At 44.2% G+C, this 15,375-nt stretch overlaps 1 protein-coding gene across 3 annotated transcripts in view; it reads right to left on the bottom strand.

The window, feature by feature from the left end:
- PRKCE (protein kinase C epsilon) overlaps positions 1 to 15,375 on the bottom strand; it is a 477,259-nt gene that overhangs the window by 148,330 nt on the left and 313,554 nt on the right. For all 3 annotated transcript variants that reach the window (XM_059406230.1, XM_059406229.1, XM_059406231.1), the window contains one exon: positions 938 to 1,080. In XM_059406230.1, coding sequence (XP_059262213.1) covers positions 938 to 1,080 — 143 coding nt within the window. The remainder of the gene's footprint in view (positions 1 to 937; positions 1,081 to 15,375) is intronic.

The following is a 15,375-nucleotide window of genomic DNA, read 5'->3' as shown; positions in this document are numbered from 1 at the left end:
CAAATCAGCTTTGCTTATTGGGCAGGTAGAGAGGGAGGAGTTTAAGAAGATGGAAAGAATCCAAACCTCTCCATTCAAGGGAAAGGGCTCTTCTGAGATGCACCCTGAAATAGACTTGCTTTTCTGATAAGTGCTTGAGAATGCTTGATAATAGGTAATGAGGATCACTGCCTGGCCCCAACCCCCACCAGGATTTCTTGCCCAGTAAACATGGTTCTGATTTTCTCATAACTTACTCTTTTAAAGACTTACAATTTCTGGGCTGGAAGCCAAGGCCAGGAAGGACCTTCAAAAGAAATGCTATGGATGCCTTGAGCTCTGTGTACATCTGTGGGCCCTGACTTACCAAAAGAGCATCTCAGCAAATGGATCTCTTCCTACTGATATTAGAATGTAACATGGATAAAGACAGGGGGCTTTGGTCTCCAAAGAAAGGCCCAGCTGTTTCATGTGGTGGGGCATTAACAATATCCCTTGGACGGCACTACCATAAATCTTCTTGGCCTGCTCCCTAGAAAAGAGTGTGGTCCCAGCTCTTTATCCCTGTATCCTCATTACCATGACACTAGGGGCAAAGTTCAAACACTGACATTGCTTTCATGCCAGTCTTGGAGCCAGATAAGCCTACTTCCTTGTCTAGTGTTGTGCTTTTTCTAGAGGGAATTCCAAAGTCCTCATCTCCAAGATGAGTTGAGTCAGTAGGGAGAAGAACAGAATCCCTGTGACTTGCTTCATTTTTCCTCCACTTCTAGAACTGAAGGAGACTTTAATGTCACCTGCCTGACCATTTTTTTCATTCCCTTTCAGCTCATGCTGTGTCTCAAACCCAAGGATCTCGGAACCTCACTCTGGGGAGGAGAAGGGGTGCTCTCAGGAAGCCAGCACAGGGTTGGTGGCCTCCAAAGAGCTCCAGAAACACCTCCAAATAGCCAGTTACCTTTTTCCTCCTCTGGCCACTGTTGGTGATTTTGTCTGGAGTGACGCCTAGGTCAGCCAGGACTTTGGCAATTCCTCTGGCGTCCACCCCACAGTTGGGGGCCACGTTGGTTTCACAGCGTCGGTGAACGTTCATCTTGCAGACTGTAAGGAGACACGGAGAGGAGACTTCCAACGTTCATGACCTAAAACGTTACCTTGTTGTTGTTGTTTTTTTTTTTTTTTGGTCCTGATTGTAAAAGTAATACATGTTCATTTGATAGAATTTGGAAAAACGCAAAAAGACAAAAAGAGAAAAATAAAAATCACCTGTCATCTCATCACACAGAACTAAAACAGCATCCATCAAAACACCATACAGAGCTAAAACACCACACAGACTGTTTATGGATAAATATCACATTCTAGTTCCTTCTAGGAATCAGAACATGGTATGAGAATTAACTGGTTTATTTGGAGAACATTCATTTGTATTCTGAGCCTTATATATAGTGTGCTCTACTACTTTGCTAAAATGTGGGAATATTACCAGGACAGTGCCCACAGCTGAGCCTACTGGGATGCTCATCTGAACATGAGGACATTGAACAAGGTGACCTCCAAGCCACCTTTCAAATCTAATATTCAGATTTGAAGGAACAAAAGCTGTGCCTGAAAATCTTTTTTTGCCCACATCATTTAGTTGTCGGTGTAGGACATCAAGAGTGAAGACATCAACTGTTCTGGTTTCCAGTCTAACATGTAAAGAGCTGAGACAATGTCGCTGGGTCCTAACAAAAATCAAAAGTGCTTCTCAGATCTACTAGAGGAGTAACGTTACAGGGCACACTGCTGCCCCCTACATGAACGAGACAGATGGGCAGCTACTGTGAACCACAACTAGCTGGGCAGAAACTCCCCAGCAAGAACATCTGTGGGAACCAGGGTTGGCTCAGGGAGAGCGGATCTGAAGCTGGCCAAGTGCTGGAGTCTCAGAGTGGACAAGGCTGAGTGCAAACTCTGGGCAGACCCAGTATAGGGGCCTCCCACACCTGTGTTAGTTTTGCTTCTCCGACTTTGACATCCAACACAGGGGAGAAAATTCCCTTATGCTTCTGCCAGGGGGAGGGGAAAAGGAACCATTTTGAAATAAACCAGAATACTCTGCTCTCAACAAGGCCTGCTTTTAGAAGGAACTATTTTACCACAGCCTAAACTACTGTAGTTTTATCAGATCCTACTTTACCTCAGGGGAGGAAAATACCGTACTCTAGCCTGTTTAGTGTCCCATGTGGGAGAAGGGAAATACCCACCCCAGCTCCTTATAGCCTTTCATGTAGAAGAGAATATCCAACTCTAGCCCACATCAGCCATCCTGCCCCACCTCAGGGGGGAGGAAAAAGTCCCTTGTGAGTCACTTAGAAAGGTCATAGTTCAGAGGCACAGGTTCATGGAAAGACTGAGATCTTATCATAGGACTAGAGAATGTTTCCCCTCACCCATACCCTCACCAATGCATTACTAAAGGCCTATTTACTACATAGTAAATAGTTCCTTTCACCCAGCACAGCATGTCTAGCTATCTAGAAAATGTTAAAAGGCATTCTAAAAAGCAAACACACAGCAGGGCAAGAATGTTGGAATTATCAGAGTGGGAATTTATTTATTTATTATTTTTATTGGTTTAAAGATTTTATTTATTTTAGAGAGAAAAAGAGAGTGGGCAGAGGGGCAGGGGGGCAGGGACAGGTAGGCTCTGTACTGAGCTCAATGTGGGGCTCCATCTCTCCATCTTATAATACTGAGATCATGACCTGAGCCAAAACCAAGGGTCAGATGCTCAACTGAGTCAGCCACTTAGACTCCCCTCAGACCAGGAATTTAAAACAGTTTTGATTCCTATACTAAGGGCTCTTATCAATAAAGTAGATACCACGTAAGAAAAAATGGGCAATGTAAGCAGAGAGATGGAAACTCTAAGAAAGAATCAAAAGGAAATTCTAGAGATCAAAAACACTAAGAGAAAACAAGAATGTCATAGCTTGTCTCACTGGTAGAATGACACACGTGAGGAAATAATCTCTGAGTTTGAGGATAGGCCAAAAGAAACTCCCAAAACAGAAGCAAAGATTAAAAAAAAAAAAAAAAACATGAAATAAAAGAAACAGACTATCTAAGAACTGTGGGGCTATATAAGGTATAATGTGTATAATGGAGACACCAGATGAAGAAAACAGAGATAAACAGAAGAAATATTTGAAACAAAAATGACTGAGAATATCTGCAAATTACTGTCAGACACCAAACCACAGATCCAGGTAGGTTGGAGAATACCAAGCAGGACATATGATAAAAACAAAACATAATAACAAACTTCACCTAAGCCTGTCACATACAAACTTCAGAAAGTCAAAGATAAAGGAAAGGAATCTTGAAAAAAGCCAGAAGGAAATTATACCTGACCTACAGAGGAGCAAAGATAAGAACTGCATCTGACTCATCCCCAGAAACCAGTCAAACAAGAAGATAACAGAGTGAAATATATAAAGTACTGAGAAAACCCCCCCACCAACGTAGAATTCTGTACCCTATGAAACTATTCTTCAAAAGTGAGAGAGAGGGGCGCTTGGGTGGCTCAGTGGGTTAAAGCCTCAGCCTTCGGCTCAGATCATGGTCTCAGGGTCCTGGGATCAAGCCCCACATCGGGCTTTCTGCTCAGCCGGGGGCCTACTTACCCCCCAACCCTGCCTGCCTCTCTGCCTATTTGTGATCTCTCTCTCTGAATAAAATCTTAAAAAAAAAAAAAAAAGTGAGGGAGAAATAAAGACTTCCCTTAGATAAATAAAAATTTAGACAATTCACTGACAGTAAAAAGAAACTCTTCAGGGAGAAGGAAAACTATCAGTCAGAAACTCAGATCTACATAAAGAAAGAAAAACTCCAGGAGATGAAACTTCTTTCTTCCTTCTTTACTGATCTCACAAATAAGTTTCTCAAAATAACTGCAACTAATATATCCAATTATGTGTACTTATATGTATATAAATATGGATGCTTATGCATAAGTGAAATGACAGCACTGATACAAGGAATGGGAGGGAGAAATTATGATTATTTTGTTGTTATAATGTATTTGCATTAATTATTGAGCATTAGAATGTTATATGAAAGTGGATTTGGATTTGTTGTAAATGTGTACTACAAACTCTGGGGCAACCACAAACATCAGTAAAAAAAGAAAAGTAACAGATATGTTAAAAAAAAGAAGAGAAAATGGAATCATATGAAATATTCAACTGAAAACACAAAAAGCAGAAGAAAGTGGAAAATAATAATAAGAACAAAGAACAAGGATGTCAAATGGAAAACAGGAGCAAAAATGGTAGTTATTATATCAATAATCACTTTAAAAGTCGACAGTCTAAATACAGTTGACTTTTGAACAAGACAGCAAATGGGGTGTTGATCCCCTGCACTGTTGAAAATACAAATATAACATTTGACTGCCTCAAAATCACTCCTGCTAACTGTTAATAACCTTCTGCTGACTGGATGTCTTACAGATAACATAAACAGTTGATGAGACATACTTTGTATGTAATACGTACTGTATACTTTCAACAAAGCTAGAGAGAAGAAAATGCTACTAAGAAAATAAGGAAAATACATTTATAGTACATTTAAAAAAAAAACCACTTACAAGTGGACCCACACAGTTCAAACCCATGTTGTTCAAGGTTCCACTATATGCCAGTTAAAAGAGATTGTCAGAGTGGATCAAAAAACAGGACCCAATTATATTTAATCTATAAGAAGCATACTTTAAATATAAGACACATAGAGATCAAAGGCATGGAGAAAGATATACTGTCCTAACACTAATAAAAAGAAGGCAGGAGTAGCTATATTAATATGGACAGAGCAGATTTCAGAGCAAGGAAAGTTATCAGGAATAGCAAATGAAGTCAATTCTCAAAGAAGACATTAAATCTTTAATGTGCATGCACCTAACAGCAGAGTATCAAAATATGTGAGGCAAAAACAGAACTGCAAGGAGAAACAGATGAATCCACTGTTATGTTTAGAGACATCAACACATCTCTATCAGAAATGAACAGATCCAGAAGGCAGAAAATCAGTAAAAGCATAGTTGAAGTCAATAGCATTAGCAGTCAACTGAATAAAATTGATTACTATGTCTAGCAACTACTTCATCCAACAACAGCAGAATACACATACTTCTCAAGCTTACATGCGATACTTACCAAGACAGACCACATTCTGAGCCATAAGACAAACCTTACCAAATGTAAAAGAATTTTTAAAAAATCATACAAAGTCTGCTCTCAGACCACACTGGAATTAAATTAGAAATCCAATTAAATAATTGGAAAGCCCTCAAATGCTTGGAAATTAAATAACACACTGCTAAATAACACATGGGTAAAAGAAGAAATCCTAAGAGAAATTTTAAAATATTTTCAACTGATTGAAAATAAAAACACAACTTCTCATAATTAGCAGGATACAGGAAAACCATTCTTGAAAGGCACAATCTACCAAAACTCACAAAAGAAATAGATAATGTAAAAGGTCAATGTGTATTAAAGCAATCAAGTCAATAATTAATAACTTTCCAACACAGACAACACCAAGCCCAGATGAGTTGCCTGGTGAATTTTACCAAATATTTAAATTAGAAATTATATCAATTCTCTATAATATCTTCTAAAAGATGAAAACAGAAGGGACATTACAAGAAAAGACAACCATGGCTCAATATCTGTCATGAATATAAACCTAAAAATCCTCAACAACAGACCAGCAAATTGAATCCAACACAGCATAAAAAGAAATATAAACCATAAACAAGTAGGATCTATCTCAGGTAGGTAAAACAAGTTCAACATTTGAAAATCAATTAATGTAATCCTTCACATCAACAGGCTAAAGAAGAAAAATTACATAAACCTATAGATAGATGCAGAAAACACATTTGGCAAAATCCAACACCCACTCATGCTCAAATCTTTTAGCAGCCAAAAAATACAGAAGAACTTCAACTTAATAAAGAACATCTACAATAAATCTACAACTAATATTATGCTTACTGATGAAAAACTAGAAGCTGTCTAGTTTTAAGTACAAGGAAAGTCTCTCCCCCCTCCCGCTACCCCTTCTCAATATTTTATTGGAAGTACTAGATTATGCAATAAGACAAGAAAAGGAGTTAAGAGGTGTAACGATTGGAAATAAAACTACCTTTATTCACAGATGACACAATTGTCTATATAGAAAACAAAGAACTGACAAAAATCTGAAACCAGTAAGTGATTATAGCAAGGTTGCAGAATATAAGGGTAATATACAAAGCTCAATCATGTTCATGTAGACCACTAAAGAACAACTGGAATTTGAAATTAAATATATGATGATATTTATATTAGCACCTAAGAACCTGAAATACTTAGGTGTGAATCTAACAAAATATGTACAAAGTCTATGTGAGTAAAACTGTGATGGAAGAAATCAGAAAAGAACTAAATGAAGGGAGAGATATTCCATATTCATGGGTAGAAAGTCTTGGTATTGTTAGGATGTCAACTCTTCTCAAGGCATTCTCAATCAAAATCCCATAAAGTTATCTTGTGGGTAATGATAAAAGGAATCCAAAGTTTACATGGAGAGGCAAAGACCCAGAAGAGCAAACATAATATTGTAAAGAGCAAAGTTGGAGGACTGAGACTACCTGACTTCAAGACCTACTCTATAGGTATAATGATTAAGACAGTGTGTATTAGTGAAAGAGTAGAGGAGCAGATCAGTGGAACAGAATAGAGAACCAAAAAGAGATCCCCATAATAATACGACCCCTCTTTAACAGAGGAGCAAAGGCAATACAATGGAGCAAACATAGTTTTTTTTCAACAAACAGTGCAGGAACACCTAGACATCCACACACACACAAATGAATCTAGACACAGATTTTACACCCTTCACAAAAATGAATGGATCACAGACCTAAAAATGAAATTCAAAACTCTGAAACTCCTAGGGGGTAGAAGAAAATCTAGATGATGTTAGGTATGGCGATGACTTTTAAAATACAACCCCAAAGGCCTGATCAGTGAAAGAAAGAATTGATATCTGGATTTCATTAAAATTAAAGACTTCAGGTTTGCAAAAGACAATATCAAGAGAATAAGATAAGCCATAGACTGGGAGAAAATATTTGCAAAATACACATCTGATTACAGACTGTTAACCAAAATACACAAAGAATTCTTGAAACTCAACAATAAGAAAATGAACCATCCAAATAAACATGGGCAAAAACCTGAGCAGAAACCTCAGCAAAGACATACAGACGGCAACCAGGGATAGGAGAAGATGCCAATATCATATGTCACAAGGGAAGTGCAGCAAATTAAATCGACAATGAAGACACCACTGCACGCTTCTAAGAATGGCCCAGATCCAAGACACTGACACCAAATGCTGGGGAAGGTATGTAGGAAGCAACAGGAATTCTCATTCATTGCCAGTAGGAATGCAAAATGGTATAGTCACTTTGGAAGACAGTCTGGCAGTTTCTTCCAAAACTAAACATACCCTATCATACAATCTAGCCCTCAGACTCCTGGAATTTACCCAAATGAACTGAAAACTTACGTTCACATGAAAACCTGCACATGGATGTTTACAGCAGTTCTATGCCTAATCACCAAAACTTGGAAACAACCAGGCTGACCATCAGCAGGTGAATGGATAAACTGGTACATCTGGACAATGGAATCTTACTCAACACTAAACAGAAATGATCTACTGAACTGTGAAGAGACATGGAGGGACCTTAAATGCATATTGCCAAGTTAAAGAAGCCAATCTGAAAAGCCTCCATATTGTCTGACATGTGGGAAAGAAAAACTACGGAGACTGTAAAAGGCTCAGTAGTTGCCAGTGATTGGGGGGAAGCAGCAGAGCGCAGATGATTTTTCGGGCAGTGAAATGATTCTGTATGATACCATAATGGTGAACACAGGGCATCATATACTGGTCCAAACTCATGGGATGTACAACCTCAAGAGCGAATCCTAAAATAAACTGAGTGACAATAATGGTCAGTGTGAGTCTGCGAATTGTAATAAACGTACCTGTCCGGTGGGGGATGCTGAGAGTGGGGGAAACTGTGTGTGAAGGTGGGGGGAGATGGGAAACCTCTGTACCCTCCCCTCAATTTTGCTCTGAACCTAAAACTTCTCTAAAAGTCCAAGTCTATTAAAACACACAACAACAACAACAAAAAAAACCCACAGACAGACAAAACTTTTTGAATGAAACCAAGGAGAGTGGCTGGACCTCGTTCTGGCCCCACCTGGCCTGTCACTGGCCTGGAGGGAGGGCCAGCACAGACCCCCACCCCAGCTCAGGCTTGGAAGGCTGAAGCTGAGCTATGGAGCTCAGGCCCACAGAACCAAAGATGAGGGGGCAGGGCAGGGGTGCTGGTAGGAGGAGTCTTTCTCAGACAATATAAACATATCAGAAAGCTGAGCCACAGCCTAGCCACGGTGCTGACTTGGTTCACTGGATTTTTGCCAGCAATGTCTGGAAATCCTCAGGCCCATCCTGCACTCCAGGATTTTGCCCTACCTTCCCAGTCCCACTCCCCACAGCAGCAGCTACCCTTTGACGCTCAGCTTACCTCACCAGCCCCTGCCCACCAGGCATCCATGAACGCTTTCTTTTGCCTCTTCAGGAGGTGACAGTAAGGACAAGAACAAAGCAACCAAAATGTAAACAATTTCTTAGCAAGGGCAATGTAACTACATAATTTGGCCTCTGGCGCCCTCTGCTGTTAAAATGCTAAACCTGTCTGTCCTAAACTGGCAAGTCAGCAGAAACAGAAATGGTTTGGGGAGACATCTTCACTTTTTTACTCTTAAAACACTATTTTTTTTTCTTCAAAGATTTTTGCTTTCTATTTTTTAAAAACTCTGTCACTTCCCTGGGAGAGCCATATAGTTTTCTTAATATATATAAAAAATTCTCAAAGATGTGTTCAAATGGATGGCACGAGACAGTGAAAACTGAATGGGAAGAAATCAGAGAGCGAGACAAACCATGAGCGACTCTTAACTCTGGGAAACAAACTGAGGGTTGTGGAAAGGGAGGTGGGTGGGGAGATGGGGTAACTGGGTGATGGGCATTAAGGAGAGCATATGATGTGATGAGTATTGGGCATTGTACGCAACTGATGAATCGTTGAACACTACATCTGAAACGAATGATGTACTGTATGTTGGCTAATTGAAGTTAAATTTAAAAAAAGATAGTGACTTTGAAAGTACTTTGAAAAGTCTGGAAACATGAGAACAAAGCTGGCTGAGGAAGGGGAACTGGAGGTAATTCCGGCAGCCATAATGGGTCCCCCCCCCGAGGCTGGGGGTGATGCCCAGAGGCTGAAGACCAGTGAAAATAAAGTGGACGTGCTTGCTGGAACCGAAAGAAACTGGATGTTCACTCACATTAATGGGGGCCAAACCAACCACCCAAACTGTCCTTCCCCAATTCCCACCTCACTATTGCTGGTGAACACCAAGGCCAAGGGCCATTAGCCCGGGGCTGCCAATACTGGCTTTTCGAAGGCTTCCCTGTCCAGGCTGCCTCGAATGTTCATTTCCAGTGGTTTCATCCAGATAATTCACACCGGGGAGAAATCGAGCAGGGTTTTTAGGAGAATAATGATTCTACTACCACCCAGGTACTCATGGTTGTTGAGTTCCTGCTCCGTTCTGAACGGTGCTGCAGCACAGGACCTACATTTCCTATCATCCATTCTAGCGGCCTTCGGAGAGATCTTATTGCCGCGTCTATACCCTTTCCTTAGCTAACATCGAGGATGGTGTTAAGGCCCGTCAGAGTGTTGGGAATTTCTTCCAGGCAGGGAGATGAACTTCTGAGAGCAATGACAGAGCCACGCCTGAGGAGAGGCAGGCCTGTGGCAGAAATCTCTTTATGTTGGGCTGATTTGGCCCTTGAGCATGAGTCAGGGCATTGGTTCGATTTCATGGCTGGTCACAGTCGGCGACGCTGTGCTCACAGGGAGGACAAACAATTATCAACGGGAAGCTGTGTACGTATGAAACAGCTGTGTCATACAAGTTGGCAGGAGTGAGAGGCTGTAGGGTCCCGGGAGGAAGATGAACAAGGGAGGGTAGAGGGGTACTGCCTGGGGGTCACACTGGGTACCAAATCTCACCGGACAGAGATCTGGGAGTCCTGATTACACTGGAACCACCATTCAAAGCTTTCCAGAGACTGACTAGTCAACTGTCTGCTGCCCAGCGTTCTTTGGATGAAAACCCTGGCAGAACCCTCCACCAACCTTGGGAGCATGGCCCCTGGCATCGCCAGGTGTTCCTGCCACAGAATCCAAATCAACCAAGCGGACTCCTGTGGCATTTCAGTGCTGAGCACTGAGCTGCTTCTTCCTTCCATGCCCTCATGGGCCTCCCATGCCCTTTCATGCCCTCAACGTACAGCTGGTTGCCTACCTAAAATGCCTTCCCTTTTGCCCTCCTTCCTGTTCAGGTCCTTCTCCTCCCTCATGGTATATCTGAAGCCCCCCTCTCTCTCCAAAGCCTGGCCTGACCACCCGAGTCCTGAGGGCCTCTCTTGTCCATGAATTGCTCCCCCTTATTTCTGACTGGCTGCTTGACTATTATTAACTTGTTCATGTTTACCACTCAAGTGGAAGTTTCTAGAAAGTTAAAGTAATGCTCTATCTCCAAGTTCTCCATGCCTTGCACAATGTAGAGTGTCAAGCTTTTAAATGAATACTAACCCTGAGGGGAGCGGCTGAACATAGGCAGCATAATGGCAACTATCGGACTAGACCCCAGTAGGTATGATGTGTCTGAAATCCTAAATTCTCTACGCAAGCATTGTCCAATCACGTAAAATTCAGTGCCAAGGTGAAAGAAGGGAAAGCAGTTAGCCAACGTGACTTTATTTAAAAACAAACAAACAGAAGTCCCCGTATGTAATTACCTCCTCGTGGGACTCAACCATAGAAAGACTGAGGTTTAACATTATTTCAGGACTTCTAGGGGCCTTTCTTCCATAACTACTCACACGTAAGCAGGAGGATGCGTGCACAAGGGTGTGGGAAGCAGCAGAAAATAGTGAGGATACAGAAACGAGTCAGTGTCCCTCCAAAGGGCAATGCTGCAGTCACACGTGGAATGTTCATAACATGGGACACTAATCAGCCACTAAAATGACTAAAGTAGGCCTACACATACTGACTCGGAAATAGTCTAAGTCACACTGGTGGAAAAGCGGATTACGGAGCGATGTACAGAGGATTTCATTAACAAATATTTATTGAGAGTCAGCGTGTGAGGCACTGCTATAGGTGTTGGGGAAACAGAGAGCTAAGTGGGTGGAAAAAACCCTCTTCCCATCATGGATCTTCGTATTCTGAAGGATGTAAAGAAAAAGAAGTAATTTATAATATTAGAAGGTGGTAACTGTCAGGAAGAAAAAGCAAGCAGAGGAAGCTGATGGAAGGTAAGAGATGAGTTGTTAAAAGGGTGGTCAAAGTAGCCCTCACAGAGGAGGTAATAGAGAGAGAGAGAGAGAGAGAGAGAGTGTGTGTGTGTGTGTGTGTGAGTGTGTGTGTAGGGGGAACACGGACAGTTTCTAAGACAGTTCCCAATGACCTCCACCTGGCATCTGTTCCCTTATGTTATTGTTTCCCAATGAGTGTGTGCCAGATGTAGTCATCTGTTCTCGTGAACAGAAAATGTCAAAAGTGCTGGGGTGTCATTTTTGACATCAGGCTACAAAAGACTGTGGCTTCTGTTTTGAGCATCCTCACTCACTTTCTTGTTTGCATGCTCTGAGGGAAGCCAGTTACCATATTGTGAGCCGCCCTGGGCAGATGCCGATGTGGCAAGGAATGGATGTGTCCAGCCCGGCTAACAGCCAGCGAGGACCTGGGGCTCCAATAGTCACATGAGCAAGATCGGAAGGGATCCTCGCCCAGTCAAGGCTTCAGGTGAGTCTGGAGCCCCAGCTGTCAGCCTGCCTACAAGGTCATGAGAGACCCTGAGTCAGAAGCACTCAGCTGGGCTGCATCTAGACAGAAACTCTGAGATAACACTGGTGGTTTTAAGCCACTAGGTTTTGGAACAGTCTGTTATGCAGCACCAGAAACCCAACACAGAGACAGTGAGCGAGTGAGAGAGCGACTGAGTTTAGATATCCATGAAGCAAACGTACACCACACAGCCATGGAAGGACCCACTGAATTTAAGTCTAGGGATGGAAGTAGAAAGAGAACATGGAGAAGGACTTCAGCATCTATTATATAGAGATAATTAAGTCTTGCTAGAATCTTCCAGAGCAAGAATTTTTTTCTTTTTTTGAAATTTGTTCTTTTTTTTTTTTTTTTTCATTCTAAAAACCCAAGCAAAACTTGAAGTTACGACAAGGAGCCTCGTTGTTAGGAAAATAATTAAGGACTAACACGCTCAGAATGATGAGAATAAAAATCCTTTTTTCTGTGTTTAAAGTTTTTTAAATATCCAAAACACTTTTTTTTTTTTTTTTTAAAAAGGAAGAAGGAAGGAAGAAAGATGGGAGAAAGGAAGGAGGAAGGGAGTGAGAGAGGAAGAAGGAAGGACAGGAAGGGGCTGGACGGGAAGGGAAGGAGGAGGGAAGCAGAGAAGAAGGGAGGGAGGAGGAAGGAAGGAGTGGGGGGAGGGAGGGAAGGTGTGAGGAAGGGAGGAGGAGGGAGGGACAGAGGAGAAGGGAGGAGGGAGGGAGTTTCATTGTCATTACAGTTCTCAGAAGACAGGAGGGCAGTTGAGCTTAGAAGAAAGCCCAGGAGATTAGAAGGAAGCCAGAGTGACTTCCCTACCGCTGCCCAAACGGGCAATCATGCAGTCAGGACCAAAACAGCTTCCCAGACACCTACCCTGTGATCTTGACGGACCACAAATCCCTAAGTCATTGGTCCTCCAACACAACGACCCCTTCCTCATCCCTTCTTGGAGAGCAAGGGATACTCTGAGCCCTCAGAGTTCCATGAAAGCAGCCTCAGATCACGGCAGTTATTAAAACGGGCTCTCAGAGAAGGGCAGGGGGCCCAGAAGGGGCTTCTTTGGGAATCTCTAGGCCAGACCCTTCCCCAGTGTTCTGTTACCCCTGCCTGGGAACAGAGGTGGAATCCAAGCAGACAGGCTGGTGCAGGGGAGCCCGTCTCACACAGGGATGAGAAACAATTGGGGCTTCCGCAGGCCCCCGCAGGGCACACTGGGAGCTGTGTAGAGAGCTCCGGCTTTCTGCTAACTTGCCCCCTGGTGCTGAGGACTTCGTGGCAGCGGGGCTGGAGATGTGAGTGTGGGATCACGGGCAGAAGAGAAAGGGGAGGTGCTCTATAAGGCAAGTAGAATGGTGCTGAGGACTTCGTGGCAGCGGGGCTGGAGATGTGAGTGTGGGATCACGGGCAGAAGAGAAAGGGGAGGTGCTCTATAAGGCAAGTAGAATCGCTCACCTTCTTTAGAGAAGAAAACAAAAATCACAAGGTCTTAGGTGTCTGTCCCTCCAGGGGGACTGACTCCATGAGTCAGTGGAAAAATAAAGCACCAGTGCAAAAGGGCCTAGACAAGTCCAATGTGCTACATACAACTAAGAATAAATATATGCTATCAATTAAACCAAAAAAGAGTGGGGGTGTGCCTAGGCAGGTTCATGGTGCAGGTGAAGTCAGGTTGGAGAAGCAGCACAGTTAAAAAAATGAAAAACAGAAATGATTCAAATGCCTCAGGGCCTTAGTGATGGATGCTGGTATCTGAAGGTTTGGAGTCAGTTTCTAGTTTCTGGTCTAACAGTAGTTGGGTGGCCGGGGCGGGGGGCTCAGGCAGACCCACAAACGAGTTTGGAGAGAGACTCAGACTCAACAGGCACTTGAAACCCAAGTAAAAAGACAGGAAGGAAATATTTTGTCCGCTCACTCAGTGCTGGTGTTCTTCTACCCTCGACCAAGGGGCTCGGTTATGCAACAATGGTCTGTGTGCATTCTCCCAGGGCCTGGTGCCTCTGGGCCGTGGGGTGACAGGGAGGTGGCAGCCCAGAGGGCACAGGTGGGTCCCCAGAGGTCCCTGGCTGTAACCTCCTTGTGCACACGGTCCAGTCTCTCCAGTTCTCCACTCCTGCTCCCATACAACAGGGTGATTCTGTACCTCCTACCTGGTCCACACAGGGATGGTCCTCAGAAGTATGGGCACAACCCCCAAACCCAGAGGGAGTGACCAAGATAGTCTTGTGGATCCTTCCCTATAGACCCAAGCTCTCAAGAAAGCTGTTCCACTGACCACTTGTGACCCTATTTCCAGGAATGGGATGGGCAATAAAGCGAAAGCCATAGACCAGGGGATGGGCCCCAGCCTAGGGTAGCAAGGCAGCATGACCCCACAGAGGTGGGGAGTTGATGGAGGGTTCTGGAGCTGGAGAAGGCACGGTGCACAGATCAGAGTCCTTGGGGTGGGGGGAACACCAACATCCTGTGATGCTTCGGGACCCTGGGCAGCTCTCTAATCCTCGGTTGTTTCTTAGCAATCACAGCAGCAGAAGCAGACTCAGGCCCTGCCCTGGCCTCTTCTCGTACCCTTTCCACAGGGTACGAGGGCTGCAGGGCAAAAAGATGTGAGATCGAGAAGGGATCCAAAGAGAGAAGACAACATGGTGGACCTGAGGCAGGGGAGCACTCTGTAGGATGAGGGAGGACTCCTGTTCTCACACAGCTGTCCAAGCTCCCCCAACATCCAATGCCAAGAGTGAACCCTGGTGTGTACAATTTGTTACCCGGGTAACAATTTAGCAATATAGGTTCAGCAACTGAAACACACGGACCCCTCGGTGGGGGGACATGGCAGTGAGGAGGCTGTGTGCACATGGGGATGGGGCAGAGGGGGTAGATGGGAAATGTCCACACATTTCTCTCCATTTTGTTGTAGGACTTAAAGCTGCTCTTAAAAAAACCAAACCAAAAAACAGTCTGCATTAACTGAGGGGCAGGGGAGAGTGAGTGGGGTGAGGAAAGGCGCAAGGGGAAGCGAGCCCATCGTGGTAACGGAGGAACTGGAGAAGGGAGATCTGCAAATGTGTGCTGGAGACCCTACGTTCTAAACAGCCTCAGGGTCTGTGGGGCCTGCCTCCCCCCCCCCCCCCCCCCCCCCCCCCCCGGCCGCCGGGGTCGCGGGGGCCCGCCCCCCCCCCCCCCCCCCCCCCCCCCCCCCGGCCTCCGCGGCCCGGCACCCTGGGGCTCCCCCCCCCCCCCCCCTCCCCCCGCCTTGGCTCGAGCAGACGTGCGAGCATTGCCTGCCAAAAACAGCTGAAGACACATCCTGGGCCCTGCCTTCTTCCAGAGTCGTCCAGGGACCCCAGGGCCCT

This window comes from Mustela nigripes, chromosome 7 (assembly GCF_022355385.1).
Source record: "Mustela nigripes isolate SB6536 chromosome 7, MUSNIG.SB6536, whole genome shotgun sequence".
In the NCBI taxonomy this organism is placed as follows: Eukaryota; Metazoa; Chordata; class Mammalia; order Carnivora; family Mustelidae; genus Mustela; species Mustela nigripes.
Note: the sequence above shows the minus strand (reverse complement) of the source record. Positions and strands in the feature narration are given on the sequence as shown.